The sequence below is a fragment of the Humulus lupulus genome, chromosome 8, assembly GCF_963169125.1.
Source record: "Humulus lupulus chromosome 8, drHumLupu1.1, whole genome shotgun sequence".
Classification (NCBI taxonomy): Eukaryota; Viridiplantae; Streptophyta; class Magnoliopsida; order Rosales; family Cannabaceae; genus Humulus; species Humulus lupulus.
Window position 1 is genome coordinate 1,842,847 of NC_084800.1, and position 19,667 is coordinate 1,862,513.

Below are 19,667 nucleotides of genomic sequence, written 5' to 3' on the forward strand. Positions count from 1 at the left end.
TTATCTGATTTTAAGCTATTAATGGCTACAGTAAATTTAAAATATATACAACTTTTTTAATAACGTAGTAAAAGAGAAAACCAACTAGTAATATAAAATGCCATAATTCGAAAAATACCACATAAATTACAAAAAAGGGTAGGTAATCATTTGGTACCCTGTGTTTTTGTAAAATATCATTTTGGTACCCTCTGTTTTCAATAATGCTTATATGATACACTGTATTTTAAAATCGTACATATTTGGTACCCTAAACTCAAATTTAATTAATAAAATTTTACCAATTTAATCAAACTGCTGTCGATTATGTAAGTTCCAAATTTAAATTTAATTACTTAATTACATATAACTGATGACAGTTTAATCATATTAACAAAATTTTATCTATCAAATCTGAGTCTAGAGTATCAAATATGTATAATTTTAAAATACAGGGTACCATATGAGCATTATTAAAAATAGAGGGTACCAAAATGATACTTTACAAAAACATAGGGTAGCAAATAAGTAAATTCCCTACAAAAAGTGATAAATGTTGAAAAATGATGTAAATTGAAAAAACGACACTTGAAGAAAGTGACAAAAAAACTTGAAAAACGACGTTAAAATTGAAAACGACATAAATTGCAAAAATGACAATAAACTTGATAATGGCATCTTATGCAGAAGACAACATTATACTATAATATAGAACAAAACGACATTGAACTTAAAAAACGATTGACTATAACCCTAAAAAAGACCTAAATTAATAGAATGGGCATGAAGAATAAAAGCCCTAAAAATACTCATCAATTAAATAAATATATATTTTTTTAAAATTTAGAAAAATGATCCAATACACTTTTTTAATACTATAAATTACCAAATATACCCTTCCAATATAACAAATTACATTTATACTCTCTAGTTCTAAATATTTTAAAATCTTGCATATTATATTAATTTTGTTGAATTAAATTTATTTTAAATATTTTAATATCTTGGAATATCTCTATTTATTTTGTTGAATTAAATTTATTTTAACATTGTACTCCTAATTTTTTTAATGTATTGTTGGTATATTATTTTACAAGTAAAAAAACCCTCTTTTTAATTGGTACATTAAATTTTTCACCTAGTCTAGTACCTTTCCTTTTCTTAGATTGATGGCATATTGATTAAGATCTTTTTTAGTGTTATAAAAACGACTATAGCTAAAAAGTTTTAAGTGTTGCTATTTGATACTTTAAGTTGCCCAACATCATATGAAGTGATATTCTATAATTGGTTAGCAATACATTATAATACTTATTAAATTCAAATGTGTGAGACCCCATATTAAATTGCACTAATAACAGCTACCTTTTTGTGTTGTTGGACACCCATGATGCCGGTTAGCATTTCTCGCAAGTTTTCTCTTTGGTTTTAGTTATGCTATGCCAATCTTAATATTCTTTTTAGCTAGTCATTACATATTTATATATATTTATGTAAAACCAATTTTATATATATATATGGGTGCACTCTTAATGGTTACTACCTATGGATGATTACTTTAATATTAATCATTGGATTAAGATCAATGGTCCATATTTATAGTTATTAATTAATATTTCTAAAAATAAATTTTGATTTTTTCAAATTTTTGGAAGGGTTACCTGATGAAAAACGTGTATTTATTATGAAAATATAATATTGTAAACTTTTCATTTTTCAAATGCATGTAAATTTCTAAATATAACTAGTGTTTCTCATTGGTTGGAAACATCATTACTTGTGGCAAAAAAAATAACTAAATTCAAAATTAATGTAGAAAAAAAATATTTACCGGTTGGTCACTTACTATACTAAGTCACTATTTTGCCCCATCATCATAATTATTGTTACCCATCTATGGACAATAACCATTTAGAAATCTTCCATATATATATATATATATATATTCAAAAACATAACTCAACACAATGCAATATTCATTTTTAGAGTCGGGAGCGCAAGCGAAACACCAATGACTGCAACCATTTCTCTCATTTTCTCAGTTGTGACAGCGTGACATGTTGAACCGCTTCCACTCAAGTTCTCCCTTTGCAGGTCGTTGACTTTGAATAATGAAAATCCAAACAAATGGGATGCTGCCGACCAATGGAATCTGCATACGAACCCTCTTCGCCATGCGCGCGCTATACAATTGATCACCCTCTCTTCCCCGGAAAATAATCAATTTAGCGCTTCTCCCATTCTTTCATTGATTATTATATTGTAACACAGACAGAAAAGAAAATCTGATGTGAGAACATTATTCAATTTGCACTAAAAAAAACATGCTAATGGTTTGTATAGAATCACTACTACATCTATAGACAGAGAGAGATAGATAGATAAACACGTACCGCTTCTTTAGGAGCTTCATGTGCTGTTCATCATTTTCTTGGACTTGTTTCGAGCTGTGAAAGTCTGCAACGACATTTGTAAATTTTTGGCAGTTTAGCACATGCAGGTGCTCTAAAGAAGGGCACTCCAAAACAATTCCAGGGCAAAAACCGATTAGCATTGGCAGATTTTTGAGACATAATGTCTTCATTTTGGGTAGTTGTACTCTGTTCACCACACTGATTCCTGGGTCGTCTGAAATTATTTCCACCATTTCCAAACACTCCTCCACCCATAGATCTTCAAGTTGCAAAAGACCTCGAGAGAGAACCGAAACCGAGAATAAGTTGCTCAATTCCTTACACTTAACTACAGTCACAACCTTAAGATTTGAGAAATCTGCCAAGTGAGCCGGGCCTTTCCATATGTTCTCGAGTTTAGACAAGTTTTGCAGTTTCATTTCTCTCAGCCTACCCAAGTACAATGTCCCTGCATTATTATTATTATTAACTTCTAGTCCTTCAGACCCAAACACCTCTTTCACCGAGTCCCCACTCACCCAAAGGGTCTCGAGATTTAGTAGCCTCTTTATCAGATTCGACGGCAAGAGCGACCTCACCAAGCAATTACACTGTTTAACCTCCAAGAATTTCAGTCTGGCAAAAGTCCCTCTTGGTAGTTCCTCAACGCATATCCCCTCCATGGAATACATGTGGTGAATCTTTAACTCCTCCAAGCTTTCGAACAAGGGCAGTTGGGATTGGGAACCTTCTCCCAAACGCATGAGGTGGCGTACCTCATCACACTGCTCAACATCTAAAGACTTCAAACCAGTTAGCCTCCCTCGATGTAACTCTTCCACCAGGTTCAGAGCCGAGCATCCTGAGTAGACCAGCTTCTCAGCTTTCTCCGAAACCACCTCAATGAACCAATCCGGTAACTTGTTCATGGCAATATCAAGCATCAATGCCCTTGAGTATTCAATAGTACTAGTCGTTTTTCTCGACAAGCTAGCATATATTAATCTCTTGCCCGGGTTGCCACATATGGCTACGTCAAATTTCACCCATTTCGGAACACATTTAACAATCAGAGGCAAACAATTAACATCCGCAATATCAACTTTTACGATGGATAAGCAGAGCAAATCTACTAGCTCTCCAAAGCAAGCAGTAGAACTACTGGTATTGCCGGCCTCCGACGAGGACGATCCATCCTCGACTTTCCATTCGGCGAAGCTTCCTTTCAAATATAACTCCTCTAAATAAGAAAAGCTTGAGAACAAGTTTGTTGGGATATTTTTGATGAGGCAACACATTGTAAGATCCAGCATTCTCAACTTACTCAGCTTTCCCAGTTCTTCTGGCAATGTTTTGATGTAAGTTTCCTTGAGACTAAGTATCTCGAGCTTCTCCAATGCTCCAAGCAATGCAACATCTTCAAACTTGCTACGGTCTAAGTACAAGGTCCGAAGGTTCTTTAGAAGCTCGATCGACGAAGGGAGTGAAGAGGCCTGGATTCCATTCAAATCCAACACCCTGAGAGTAATCATACCTCTAAAGAAGGTGTCTGGGATCTCCTTAAGAGTACTGTTTTCTTGCAATAACAAAGCTTGGAGCTTTGGACAGTCTAGGCCATCGGGTAGCCTTTGGATTTCATTAAACATACACGAAATGGAAGTGTATTTTTCATAACTTTCCCTTCTGGGCCAGTCTCTTTTTCCACTGCCAGCTTCCACCATGAAAACATAATGTTGATGATCGTTTCCCGACGATGACAACCAGAACGGGTCGGACGACGTTATCAGTATCGCAACATCACGAATGACATCGTGCATTTTCACTTGCTCCTTCTTATCGCCATGGAGCAGTAGTCCTGAAGCTATTAGCTTCTTGGCAATGGTGTCGGCTTCACCTCTCGCCTTTTCTATCGAGTCAATATTGTTTTGAAACAGTCCTATTCCCATCCCATACCTTGCAATCTCTTCCTTGGCAATGTTGTGATCCTCCGGGAAAAGACAACAAACCAAAAAACAAGCTTTCTCAAGTCTTCCTAAGAAATCGTAGCTCAACTTTATGCAGTTGAATACGGTGTAATCGTCGTCCCCGTTCACAGGCTCAGATCTCTCAAGTCTTTCCAGGGCACTGTTCCATTCATTGATGTCTTTGTCCCCGAGTGCCTTTGCTACAGCAACAAGGGCTATCGGAAGCCCTTTGCATTCCCCGGCGACCTTGCGGCCGACTTCCTCAAATTCTGGTTGGTCAAAATTTGTGCGTGATGTCGTTTTGAAGAATTCCCACGAATCTGGCTCATTCAAATGCTGAAGATTAATCTTTTCTTGGCATTTCATTCGATGACAAACGTTTTCCAGTCTAGTAGTGATCAATATCTTGGACTCGCAATTCTCAAGTTCAGCATTACAAGGAATTCCAACGCTTTCCAAGTTCAGCATTTTCCAAATATCATCCAAAATAATAAGGACCCTTTTCTCGCTCATTATTTTCTTCTTCAACTTGAGTGCTCGCCATTCTTGAGTCCCTGCTCCTAAATTGAGACCGAACCCTTGCGCAATTTGGGTTTGAATTCTTTTCAAATTGCGATCATTTTGGGACACAGTCGCCATCACAACATGATCGAAGAGCCTCTCCTCCGAAACTTGGTCAGCTAACTTAATCACCATGGTCGTTTTACCGACTCCGCCCATTCCATGAACGCCAATAACTCGAACCACGTTGCCCTTCAACGCTTCCATAACCCTTTTCATAGCTACTTCCGTGGAGGAAAATAGCTGAAACTTCTCCATCCCTATGGTTGTAGGAATCGTCAGACCTTGCGGAGGTGGGGCTTGAGCAAGCGGTATAGAGACACTGAGAATCTTTTCTTCTCTTAAAATGGTGTTGATGGATTCCGCCTTTTCCTCCGCTTGCTTGCTCATCTTGAGGCGCCAGCAGCAATGAGGGAAGCCCCAGCAGCTGTTCTTGGGTTTTTTTGCCGTCTCATTCAGTATTGACTTCGACTCATTCAACATTTTTTCAACTCTGTTTTGCCAATCTTTGGCTTCTTTTTTGATAATTTTGTTGTTGGATTCGTCCGTTTTGATTTTGATTTCAACATCATCCTTACGAGCTTCAAGCGTGGCAGCGCTCTCTTTAAGCTTGTCCAGGTTCGTCTGGTAGTTTTTCGAGTGTTCGTATTGGCTGCCTATTGGATCCCACAAGCACATTGCGCAATCCCTGACGAAGCTTGCAATGTCCATAGCTACTACTTCAGATCAGAGCGTTTGGTCAGTATGGCAAGAAAATGATCAATGAAAAAAAATACAGAGAAGAAGAAGAATGGTAAACAAGTTGGTGAGATGGGACTTGGGAGAAGGAAAAGAGGGTGCGGTTGCTGCTAGTTATATAGATCATACTCGGAAATAGTTTCCCATTTTGTAGCAATTTTTTAATTTAGAAAATTAAATACACACTTTATTGCTGTTCAAATAAAGTGTAACGATTCAGTTTTTTTAAACTAATTAAAAATAAATATTTATAAATTATATTAATATAAATTTAAATATTGTAATATAAATTTAAATTAATTCAAATGTTATCCAATATCATTTTTATAATAATATATAATACAAAATTAGGACTAGATATTTAATAATTATATTAATATAAATTTAAATATTATAAATATTATTATGATAATAATATATAATCTTAATTTTTTACTAAAATAATATTATGATAATAATATTTAATACAAAACTATATATTTAATATTTATATTAATATAAATTTAAATATTATTATAATAATAATATATAATACATAATCTTAATTTCTTTTTATTTTTATTAAAAAAATTATCAGTTTCAAAAAGTTATCATATTATATATATATTTTTAAAAATCATAAATAATGTTTTGATTTAATTTTTAATTTAATATGTTTATGTCATTCTTATATTAATATAATAAATAAATATTTATTTTTAATTGTTATATTACTTTAAATAATATAATGTTAGATTGAATAATATAACAAAATGTTATTTATCACACAAATGTGATTTGTCACATCTTGTAATATATTATTGAGAGTCACAAAATTGGACACATGTATGTGCCCAAATGTGACATATTTTGGAGTTACAAAATCAGTTACAAATTTGTAACTCTCAAATATTATCCAATAATGTGTAGATTGTGTTTTACACATTTGAGTTTGGATTTCACAAATTCATTATGAAATATGGCTGTTGAAAACATGTTTTTAACTCACATTAGGTGTATGGAGATTACAAAATCATGTGGGAAAGGGTTTGAGATGTTTTGGAAAAACTGAAAATTTTGTTGTCGAAATTGGAGTTGTGGTCGCAGCCACTGATAATCCCTGCTGCGGCCTGGGGGACAGAGGCGAGTGGATGCGACCACTATACTCCTGGCCGGGGCCAGTGGTGCTGACAGCCAATTTCTCTTTTTCAGTTTTTTCCAATTTAAACGGTTCTAATATTCTAAGTAATTCTAAAATTTTCATTTTAATTCCATAAACATTCAATTAAACATTGGTAACAACCATAGGGGTTGGTAGAATTTGAAATTCAAAGGGTATCTAAAATTCTATAAATAAGAATCTAATACTTACTTATAAAATAACTCTATTTCTATCTACTAGAACACTTAGTTGGAAATACACTAAAATGCTTGATTATTCAAGAGAGTTATTTTCAATATCGAGAGAATCCCCTAGTGCTTGTGATAGAGGAAAATAAGCTTTTGGATAAAAATTATATACTTTATTCAAGTTGACCATCTCCGATACTCCAACATTAGTTGTATTAAGTAAGATCAGCCAAAGTTTCAAACAAGGTGTCGCTTTCTTCAATAATACTTTTTAAGTGGTATGACTTTTTTATTGGTCGGTGCCCAAGGCCGTATAATATAGAATATTGTTTTGTTTCGACTTAGGGTGACCCCAAGTCTCACAATGAGACTCTCATTGCATTTATTAGTAACTTTTTTTTCTTCCCATTCCCACGCCATCTCCATTTTCGTCTTCTGACTTTAATACCTTTTCTAGAAAAATCCTGGAACATTCCAAGAGTGAAAAGTCTGACTCTATTAAGTTTTTTTTCTTTTTATGTTCATATCTACTAGTGCCAAAACTTGTATCTAAAGAAGATCGATCGAAACATCGGTAGATGTTCTACTTGTATTGTTAAATGATTATTTTTCTTTTATTCTAGATATATTATACTTTAATTAATTGAAACTTCAGTAGCGATCCCCATTTGCAAGATTATCTAAATAAAAAAAAAATTTAGGCTCCATGGCCCCCTCATATTTTTTATCGTTCAATTCATGAATGGAATTGTAAGAGTCTTTAGGGGTGTTTGATACGGAGGTTTGGTTTAGTGGGAATAGAAATGTTAAATCTAATTTATGTTTGGTAAATTTATTTTTAATAGTTTGGGGGTTTGTGTTTCCAAGTAAATCTTATTTTTTAGCTTGATTTGAGAGTAATCTTAACTCATTTAAACACTTGAGTTTCACATTCCCTTAATCTAAATCCCCTCTAACTCTACTCCCTCAAACTCAAACTTCATACCAAACACCCCCTTAATTTATTATTAAAGCTAACTTTTGATTTTTGTAATTGTTACCAAGGCTAACTATTTGACATTTAAGGTGTCCAACACTACATAAAGTGATACTTTATGATTAGTTAGCAATACTCTATAATACTTATTAAATTCAAATACGTGAGATTTGATATTAAATTATACTAATTGCAGTTTGACATTTCATTGTAGTGTTAGCCATAGTAATTCCCTTAGCAATTCTCAGAAATAAGACAGTTGAACAAAGAGTTCAGATGTTAATATCAACTTTACTCCCTAAATTCATGGTAAAAACTTCTATATATTTTGTATTTTCTTTAAATGCTTGCTACGCGGCTCATTCATTGCTTTTGTTTACATATTTGTCTCATTTTTTTGTCGAATTATAACTCTGCTTAGTGTGATTATACATAATATAGATTTTGTATACTTTAAATTTCATACTTCCTTAAAAATGTTATTATTTTTTAATTCGTTTAGGCAGGAGAGTTAATTATTATATGTAGTGATTTTCCCTTTTAGTTTTTTAAACTTTTTCTCTCTTGTGTGGTTTAGGTTTTGATGCCATTTCTTTGTGTTTTCTTTAACCGTGAGGAAGAAAATAAATGACCATTCCAAAATGTAAAATTCCATATTAGATTACAACAATTGCATAATTATATTAAATGGTGTTGGTCACTATCCATATCAATATCGTGTCTCTATTAATTAAATGATATTGATACTATATTACTATATATATAATCATGAGGTTAAGATGCGTTTGACTTTTTCTTATAAATAATAAGAATGACGAATATGATGACTCTAACATGATGATTGTTTTGAGTAGTTAATTTGTTTTGTTTTGTAAAGTATATAACAACTCAGGATTAGGACGGAGGTAATATTAAATTCTTATATACAAAATGATTCAGTTTATTCTTAAAATACATACGGGGCTCACACAAATTATTAATTTTACCTTATTAAAATTTGAACCAAACATAAGAAGGAATTTAAATTCTCATTCCCACATTTACTTTACTCCATACCAAACACACCTTTAATTGTGAACTTGGTACGGTGGTTTGATTTAGTAGAAATTACAATGTAAAATCTATCTCATGTTTGGCAAATTTATTTTTAATAGTTCGGATATATGTGTTTTCAAGCGGGTTCCATTTTTTTAGTTTCACATTTCTTTATTCTAAAACCTCTCTAACTCTACTTTCACAAACTCGAACCTTTTACCAAACACTCCCTTGGCGGTGAACTTAGCAACTTGGGCATCTCTACTCATTTTCATCTCAGCAGACTAGTATATATATAAGATAAATTGTGAGAAAAAGTACCAGACACAATAATTATCGATCTCCATTCTATAAAAATACTAAGGAGCTACAATCATATATATATATATATCAATGGCCGGTAGTAGTAGTAGTGGTAAGAGGAACAATAATCTGAGGAAGTTGGTGGGTGCATTTGAAGAGCTGGCCGGCACAGTCAACTCGGCCGATCCACACATCAAAGCCATCCAATTCGCTCATGCTTGTCGCCTCTTTGCTACCTCAAACTTCAACTTTGGGGTTGCTTTTATGTTTGCTGATGTCGAACTTCTAAACAAGGTGAAACTAATGCTACCTGTTATTACACCTAAATAATTACTAATTATTTCTCATATTCATCATTAATAATACTTAGTAATTAATTAAGTTTAATTATTATTGTTCTGTGTATATGTGAAGGTGGATAACGTAGAGAAAGCAGCACAAGCAGGTGAGACAATCAAGAGATTAGTGGAGCTAGATGTTGAACAAGGTTCAGTTAAGGTCAACAGTGGCCCTTCCAGAAGCTTAAATCGATTAAAGCGAGTTGTTGATTTGGCTCGAATATTCTTTGAGCAAGTCCTTGAAGACGACGAGTAAGTCATCATCATTTTCTTATTAATTTCCTTTTAGAATAATGAAAATGGTTCTTCGATCGATCTGTAACTTTTTTGTACAATGCATGTCTAAAGTAATCATCATTCTACACTAATTGTTGATTTTCTATCTGTTTAAAACATTGATTAATGCCATTATTAGCAATCGTTATTACTAATTTGTCTTTCAAATCAACTTGGTTTGAGCTTGACATTTACAGAGGATCAGATTCAATAGCTGAGCCAATAGGCAAAGCTTATGACCAAGTGTTTGCTCCATACCATGGGCCCACTGTTAGGGAGGCTGTTGCTGTTGCAAAGTACTTTCTTCCAAACAAGTCCAGTCTTTGGAATATGCTTGACGAAGATGGTACCTACTTAGTACTTACAAAAACTTTTTGTTTAATTTTCTAAACTATTACCAACAAATACTACACATGTTTTTTTTTTTTGTCAAAATAACATATTTTTAAAATTTATTTTGCATCCTAATTTAATTTTAATAATTATTTATAAAACAATCTTTCATAATTCAGATAGTTAACCGAAAATTTAAATAGATTTATCGAAAAATTCATTCAGTCGTTCAAAATTTTTAAATAATTAGTAAAAAAAATCTAAACAATCAATCAAATTTTGTAAATTAATGAAAAGTAAAAAAATCATTTTCAACAATATATATATATATTAATTTATATAGCTATAATTTGTATGGATGATTATTAATTTTGTAGATGAATCGATAAAGGAGCCACTGGAAAAGTTTGTTGCTGCATCAAAAGTTGTGACGCAATACATCGAGAGCATCTTCCTATCAAATGAAGAAACTGCTGAGTTACTTAGGTTAATTTGATTGGAAGCATAGCAGGTCGATACATATAAATATATATATATATATATAGCCTGCTTGATAAAACTTGTCCTTTAATATAATTTCGTGTTGATTGTAATTGGAATTATTATATTTATATTATGTTTGAAAATAAATTGATGAGTTAAAGGAGTGTGTAAAAATTATCTATTACAATTAGAACTGACCAATTATATTACAGTCGATCACTAAAAATTGGATATCTAATTATGATTTATTCGGATTGGTTGTTGGATGATATATGCAAAAATTTAATAAAACCGAACCAATCCAATTATGTATTAGTTTTAAAAATATATTTATTTATTTAGAATTATGCTTATAATTTATGTTGTATTTGTATGGTGTTGTGTAATTTTGAACAAATTAGTGTTTCTATTAATAATATTATGAATTATTTGAACAAATTAAGCTAAATAAATGTTAAAAAATATTAGATGGATCAAATATCATCAAATACATAACCAATGGGACACATCCAATAGATAAAATTGATCTAATCCAATGGATAATTGGATCGGATCGGTTGAGACAATTTAATTGGATTTGATCCGTTGTAAAAATTCAATATCCAATGAATAATTGGATTGGATTGGATCAGATGGATATGATCTAATGAATATCCCTATTCCATGTAGTTCTTATACATATAAGGAACGACTACAACGCATTCTTTTTTTTGCAACACCGGTACATCCTTTTTCTATTCTCAGCAACTGGATAGATATATTAAAAAAAAAATTATATGACAGTGTACATTGTAGGCCGAAAACAGAGTTCAAAATGTCAAATTTTACATGCGTACACAAAAAAACAGGCTCGCGTGTAACAGACAGTTTATACCCTGTTTCGGTACCATAATTTATTCAGAATTTATTGAAATTTTGTAGGATGCTCTAGATAGCTATAATGTACACCATCATATAAAAAAAATTGAGATTATAACTATTCAGGTGCCGAAATATAAAAAAAGATGAATCAGTGTTGCAAAAATAAAATATGCGTTGTAGTCGCTCCCTATATATGTTTTAAGTTTTTAACTAATGTGCGACTCTTAATAACTATTTTAAAAGGCAATGAGAAAAACTCAAAATAAACTGCACTTAGGCGTTAGAAAAAAGGCTTTCGAGAAGAAACTAGGCCCTCATCTACAAAAAAACAAACCAACGCCATTGACTAGAGGGAAATATACAAAAATATCTAAGGTTTTAAAAAATATACTAAAAATATGAAATCTAAAAAAAAAAACTACAAAAATACAAACGGAGCTTTTTTTATAAACAAAGTTTACAAATTTGTATTAATAAATTTTTTTTTGTAACCAAAGTTTACTAGTTTGTAACTATATGTTACAATTTTGTAAACAACATTTACAGACTAAATAGAAAATCGTAACTAGCAATTTTATATAACTCTAACAAACTGTTATCTATAATTTTGTAATTTTTAAATTTTTTTTAAATTTACATGTGTAATTTTTCTTTTACCAAAAGTTAGATTCAATCGGCCCAAATTTGATACAAATGACCTTCGATTATAATTTAATGAGATTTTTTCTTAAATACACATTTTTTTATTTTTTTTACAGTTTCTAATTTTTTTTTTAAAATACGCACTCAAATTTTCAAAAATACAATTTTCAAAATTTCATAATTACAAAAATATGGTTTTTAAGAAAAACAACTTGAAAACAAGTTAGTGAATCAACAAAAGAAAAATAATATATATATTAGAACAACTAAATATAAAAAAAAAAACCGTAAAAATTGAAGAAAAAAAATATTTGAATGTAAAAACGTAGTTTTTTTTGCAAAAATGAGTATTTTATGTAAAAATATATGTCTCTAAAATCTATAAATTAGTAAATGTAATTGGAAAATTCTCGACATTTTATCTATTTAAATATATTTTATTCTTTTATTCAATATTTTTGTTAAAAAAAACTATAAAATAAATTATTATATAGAAACATTAACCCAACAATATTGTATTTTTGAAAACACTAAAAATTATTTTCTATTCTCGTCTGTGAAGACACAACTTGAGAAAGAAAAATAAATAAAGAATAACAATGCCAAAGAGGGTATGTTTCTGTCATTTTTGAAAATGCATTTATAAAATTAACTAATTCTTTAACGCGGATATTCATAAATGAAATGAAATTATACTTCAATCATAGAACTCTCTATTAGAATTTTCCCAAAAGTCAATATACAAAGTACAAATTCCTTGTAATAATTATATATATAGAAGACAATTCTTTTATAACGCTTTACTTTAAGCTCTACCGATAGGGCTCTCAGTGTTTCTCGACTCGTTAACAGTTTTCGGCGCGAATTTTTTTTTATGACTGTGTATATTGTAGCTATTTAGAGCATCCTGCAAATTTTCAGAAAATTTCGAATAGTTTACAGTACCGAAAACTAGGTTCAAACATGTTGTTTTCCACTCGCATAAAAAAAATTAGTCACGTGTGCAACAATATGTTTGAACCTAGTTTTTGGTATGGTAAACTATTCGGAATTTTATGAAAATTTGTAGGATACTCTAAATAGCTACAATATACAGTCATAAAAAAATCGCGCCAAAATTTGTTTACAGGTTCTAAACACTAAGAGTCCTACCGGTAGGGTTTAAAGTGAAGCCTAAGAATTCTCCTCTTTATATATATATATAATTAATTTAATAAGAAGGTGTAATAGTATATTTATATTTGAAAATTATTCAATTGGAGAAAAGAATAGCATACAAGAGCTGGTTCCAAGAATCAGGAACACCAGCAAGGCACCAATGACTACAATCGTTGCCCTTTGTTCCGGCAATGCCGTACACCGAAGGATGCCCATCTTTTCTCAGCTGTGACAGTGTGGTTATATCCAGAAGCTTCACATATGTTGACATTTTAGCCAACACTTGCTCTACCACCGCCGCCGCCGCCGGCCGCCGCCAACTTCTCCGATGTGTTGAACCGCTTATTGCCGGTCTAGTTTCCCCTTTGCAGGTCGTTGACTTTGAACCAATCCCCTCTTCTCCACTTCTCTCCCCAAAAGTCAAAAACATGCAAAACAAGTAGTAACTTGGGTAATTAGCATTTTTTTTCTTTGTTTTTCTGATTTGATATTAAACCAAAGTCTGGTGCTTGCTCAAAAAAAAAAAAATACAAAAAACCGAAAAGAGAGATGTCAATTATCTGATTAAAGTGGTTTATGTACGACAGTAGTACTTAGCTGATAAGTTATTAGATTATAAATAATAGTCTCTTTCTACTTTATTTTCTTAATTATTAATTGATTTCTACAAAGATGGACTAATGTGAAGAAGTTTTGTAAAATGTAGGGCCATGCGAGTATAGGCGGGCTTGGCCCAACGTTTAGAGGCCTCAAATTTTAAAAAAAAAATTATAGTAAATGACAAAACAACAATTACATCAAAAAACTAATAGTTCATTTTTAATTTATGATAAATGCATTTTTTTTTATATTGTTGATTTTCTAAATTGTCACTTTTTATAATTAATTCATTTATTAAGTAGTGTATGATTTTAATATAGTTGTATATGTATATTAGTTTTGTTTAATTAGTTTTTATTTTAAATTTATATTGATTTTTTAAAGTTTTTTATGGGTTGTTTGTTAGTATATTATTTTCTAACTAGTGTATATGTTTTTTGTAGTAGGATATATTAATTTTTTTTTAATATTTAGTTTCTATCTTATTATACATAATGTTAGTATCTAATTTTGTATCATGGTATATACATTTTAATGGGAGTAGATAATTTTGTTAGCATAGTATATACATTTTTTAGTAATAATTTTGTAAGTTTTGTTGGTATATTATTTTTCAACTCAGTATATGTATTTTGTGGTATGATATATTATTCAACAACTCATAAAAAACAAAAAAAATCAAAATAAATTTAAAATAAAACTAATATACATATACCATAATATTAAAATATTTAGAACAAAATAACAATTTTCTAGAGAGTATATTTCGTAATATATAATACTAAAAGTGCGATTAGACTATTTTATTACAAAATTAAAAACATTGACATTTTCTTATTTTCACACACTATTAAAAGTTATTTTGCACCAAGCCCTTTTTAAAAAAATATCAATTTTTACATACAAAAAAATATCCAAATTTTAGAAAAATATCATTTTATGTGTAAAAATTAGAAAAATAACATTTTTTTTATTTGTCTTGGATCTCATCGTTCTCAGGCACGCCCCAAGTAGTGCGGTTTTATTTGGACAATTAAGAAAATTGAGTTTTGGTATATATATATACATAGAGAGAGAGAGATGTGATTAGAAAAAGACAAAAATATTTACCTGTAATGAGTTGGAGAAATGGCTTGAAAGAAAACTGTGGTGTTTATAGGATCAACATTAGAGTCTATCCAGTTGGACCAAGTTGTTAAACCCTCTTTGAAAGCTACCAAGCGGTTCATATCTTTCCTTATAGTTCCTCTTATCTCAACGTAATCCCATCTGTTAAACCTCAAAATAACATTAATTACAAGATTGAATATAATTAGAAGAATGAATTAAAATTAATTATTATTATTTGAGTTTATTATGATCTATTCTGACGTACGGTTGTTTGGTTCCTTTGTGGAGCCACCAGTGCCAGGTATTGAAAATAAGCATGTCGTATCCTCTCCAGGCGTTGCCGTTTTTAATGGAATCAAGCTTTAGAACTCTGCCTATACTTTCTTTAACGACATCCACTAGATACGCACTATGATATATCATCACCCACACTCTATACTCCTGAACAAAATTAAAAAAAAAACACACAATATTAATAATAAATAACTATAAATTTACTGAATCATCATTTGCTAAAAAAAAAAGAAAAAGAAAAAATCTGTGATAAAAATTGTTTGAACAGTATAATATAGTCACATATAGTATGTAGTACATTGATTAATAATATATATAAATCTACCATTACTTATACAAATAATGTATAGTATATACTATATTGTGTGAATTAATGGATGGCATATCAAGATAAATAGAAAAATAATAGTAATAGTAATGATAATAGGAATGGAATGGAAAAGAAAGAAGATTATTTTGTTTGTTTAAGTTTTGGAATAGAAACTAGAAAGATAAATAAATGAATATATTTTTTTACAAATATACCCTTAGTATATTTTAATAAATATATTTTTTAGATAAAACAAATAAATAAATTTTATTATAAATAATTAAATAAATATAAGACAACTTATCATATCTGCATATATATATATACCCATATTTAAAATAGTGCAATTATAATTTTTTGTTGAAAGAATGAGTAATTATTAAAATTTCAATTTATTTATATTGATTTTTTTATTTCTTACTTGTTATTGTATTACTCGTTCTTTCTTTCTTTATATATATATATATATATATATATATACATATGTATATGTATATTATAGTAGGTTTCATGTTTGACCATCTAAAACCGAAGCAAATAATAATAATAAAAAAGACTTGCAAGGAGGTCAGAAATTGCATAAAGATAAGAAAAAAAATAAGGGCAAAAATGGAACATAAGAATATATTAGTGGGAGAATAATTTTTCTACTTAATATCAAATGGAATTGTAATTACTTAGTATTGTTGAAAAGTCATTCATACGGAAAATGAATTCCAAAACAAAAATTGAAACCAAACAAAGAAAAATGATTCGATTCAATTCCATTCTTACTAACCAAACATACACTAAATCTTCTTGACTACGCATATCCGAAAAACTACCCTTCATAACAATATTAATTTGGTCACTATGATATAATTAATAATAAGAAGAAGAAAAAAAACTTACTCGAAAATAAAACTTGGAGAAGCCACCTTTTCTTGTTAATGTAAACTTGGATCGTGGCACTGAAGTATGGAGCATACATGTTAGTGATTGCCATTGATTGAGGCTAAGGGAGTCCCCTACGAATAATATCTTCTTTCCCTTAAATTTCTTCAAAAATTCTACTCCATTGAATCTGCATGTACACACTACTAGATATAATTAAAGGTCTTGCCGGAATGATCTATTATTTAAAATTATTCTACATTCTAGTCTAATTTTAATAATTACTTGCAAAATAATTTTTCATTATTTAAACAACTAGTTGAAAATTCAGACAGTTAATTGAAAAAGACAGATTTTAAATCGATCAAAAATCTTAAACAGAGATCATTTTACAAAAAAAAATATTAAAAAAAATTAACTTTGTGCAAAATCACTTAAAAAATATAAGCCATTCTCACAAATTTCTCTATAGTTAATTATCATTTATATATTTAAGATATACATATATGTGTGCTTAAATTAATAAATATTTATAAATACACATTAACAGATAATTACGTAAACCTCCATTTTAATTAATTTATGATATAGAAATATATATATATAATTTTTTTGCTAAGTATTAAATGTGTAAATATTTATAGAGAAGTGTGTCGGTGCAAGATATAATTAATTTGTTATATGTGACAATAAGTTTCTACAAAAATAAATAAATAAACAAACATATACCGACTGTCCATACATGTGTTTGTCTCCCAACCAAAATACAATGACAAAATTCATTCATATTTTGCTTACACCTTTAGACAATCTTTCTAAGAAGAAAAAACTTGTAACTATATATAATTTTTTGATGCAGAGAAAAAAAAATCAAAATTATTATTTTCATGGTTTGGTTGGAGAAAGAAATAGAAAGAAAGTGGAGAGGTTTCTTTTTTCTTCTACTATTAGGGGTTAAAATAACCATTCTATTCTTTAAGTGGACAATTTTTTTGAAAAAAATTAATTAAAAGAATTGAAAACTTTATTAAAAGTGAAGATTATTTTAAAAATGTTTCAACTAGTTTCTTCCCTCAAAAATTCCCTTCACACCAAAAATATCTATCCTGTACCACAAATCCATCCTATATAATAATATTCTCCCTAATCTTATTTCATTCAATTAATTTATATATCTCTCCCACCAAACATATATTCTTGTAAGAAATATATATATATATATATTGTCAAGCATAAAATACAATAATTAAATTAAATTATCAAATGAATTGATTCTCTCTCCAATCTTTTTTAATCACTCATTAATTACCGCTCATAATAAAGATCGATTAATAATTTATAATAATGACATTGACATGCAAATTAATGCAATGCGATTAATAATAATAGGATTTATACTTTTTTGGATCCTGTGTTTTTCTCCATTACCTGGTTGGACTCTGTATTTTGACAAATTACTTTTTAGACCCTATGTTTTGTAAAATAATTAAAATAGAACCCTAAATCCGATTTTGGTCAATATTTTCTCAACTAAAATTACAAATAATTTACCGAACTAACAATTCAGAACAAAAATAAAATCATTCTGCTTAAAAACTGTGTTGTTATATTCAATTTTTTCTTCATCAAAATTGAGTTTAGGGTTCTATTTTAACCATTTTACAAAGCATAGGGTCCAAAAAATAATTTGTCAAAACACAAAATCCAAACAGATAATGGGAAAAAACAGAATCGAATAAGTATAATCCCATAATAATAAATAAACTTCCTGTTGGACCTGTATTTTTCAAGATCATCATATATATTCATTTGCAAAAGACAAAATAAGTAGTATATATATATAAACTTAATTTTTTTTTTCTAGTGCTAATAATAATTAATTTGATCAGAAATGAATTATATGTAAATTAATTATATAGATAATAAGTACGTACCTTGGCAATTGACAAGAATTTGGTTTCCATCTATATTTGAGATAAGCATTATCTGGGCGTCCATTGTTCTGGCAGTCAAACTCTTTTTCTATGAATGGGCAAGCTGAGGTGTCGTAAAGTGGATAAGAATTGTCGTAAACCCAACTCCCTTCAAATAAATCACACCTATTACCCTTTTCTAAACCTATATTACTAATACTATAATTGTTATAGTTCATCAAATAACCATTGCAACAATAATAATGTTTCTCTACGAATATTATTATTGTAACAATAGTTAACAAAATGGATATTGAAAAGTTGGGAACAAGAAACCCACGAAGCCAATTATGTCCCATTTTCATATTGAGTGAGCTAGAGAGAGAGAAGTGGTGTGGAGAAATGTGAGAAGAAATTGAGAGCAATTTATAAGCTTAAATATGGAGATGTTAGAGAGAGTTGGTAAGAGTTTGTTAGTTTAGGTTCACTAAAAAGTCAGAGACAGACAGAGACAGTTCTCTCTCAACAGGCCATTTTTACTTAATATATTTTTAGTTACTGTAATATATTTGGTGACGTAAAGTCTCAAACTCTTTATATATACTTTTTTTATGTTCATTTTTTAGCTTGTTCTTCTGAGAAAAAAGCCTTCTTTTGTAGTAAATACTAAATACCCTTTGCATGAAAACAAATCCAGAAGTTTGCATCAATCTTGTCCACACGCAATAATTAACTAATGGGAAAATTACATAAAATACTAATTTTTGCTAAAAAAAATTACCGTTAAACATTTTTTTTAATTTTATAGTTTTAAATAAATTTTTATATTTTTACGATTTTGTTTTCCTTTTTTGTTGTTGTTTTTAGGTTTTTTTGTGTTTTTATGTTGTTTTTAGATTTTTTTTTGTTGATGTTTAGTTGGTTCTGTGAGTTGTTTTCTAGTTGTTTTTCTTAAAAACTGTATTTTCGTAATTATGAAACTTTGAAAATTATATTTTTTAAAACTTGAGTGTGTATATTTGAAGAAAAATAATAGGAAACGTAAAATAGTAAAAACAAAAAATAAAAAAAATGTGTATTTAAGAAACCATCTCTTAACTAAGATTGGATGGTTTTTTCAAAAATTTGTTTTCACATGTATGTATAATTCCTAATTACAATATATAATTGGGGAAAATAAGTTTGATTATATGTGATC

The 19,667-nt window shown here is 29.7% G+C and overlaps 3 protein-coding genes across 3 annotated transcripts; 1 reads left to right on the forward strand and 2 right to left on the reverse strand.

Moving 5' to 3' along the window:
- Window positions 1-1,773: 1,773 nt before the first annotated feature.
- On the reverse strand, window positions 1,774-5,674 carry LOC133794107 (probable disease resistance protein At4g27220). Its single transcript, XM_062231303.1, has 2 exons — window positions 2,373-5,674; window positions 1,774-2,221 (listed from the first exon to the last, which is right to left on the reverse strand). The coding sequence occupies exons 1-2, from the start codon at window positions 5,606-5,608 to the stop codon at window positions 2,200-2,202; spliced, it is 3,258 nt and encodes a 1,085-aa protein (XP_062087287.1). The 5' UTR covers window positions 5,609-5,674; the 3' UTR covers window positions 1,774-2,199.
- A 3,641-nt stretch (window positions 5,675-9,315) lies between these two features.
- On the forward strand, window positions 9,316-10,911 carry LOC133798776 (accelerated cell death 11-like). The gene is made up of 4 exons (XM_062237253.1): window positions 9,316-9,572; window positions 9,693-9,868; window positions 10,090-10,238; window positions 10,603-10,911. The coding sequence occupies exons 1-4, from the start codon at window positions 9,369-9,371 to the stop codon at window positions 10,719-10,721; spliced, it is 648 nt and encodes a 215-aa protein (XP_062093237.1). The 5' UTR covers window positions 9,316-9,368; the 3' UTR covers window positions 10,722-10,911.
- Window positions 10,912-12,905: 1,994 nt separating this feature from the next.
- Window positions 12,906-18,859, reverse strand: LOC133798777 (protein trichome birefringence-like 41). Its single transcript, XM_062237254.1, has 5 exons — window positions 18,491-18,859; window positions 16,575-16,746; window positions 15,345-15,520; window positions 15,080-15,238; window positions 12,906-13,773 (listed from the first exon to the last, which is right to left on the reverse strand). Exons 1-5 carry the CDS (start codon window positions 18,832-18,834, stop codon window positions 13,464-13,466), a joined length of 1,161 nt encoding a protein of 386 aa, XP_062093238.1. The 5' UTR covers window positions 18,835-18,859; the 3' UTR covers window positions 12,906-13,463.
- Between the last annotated feature and the right edge of the window lie 808 nt (window positions 18,860-19,667).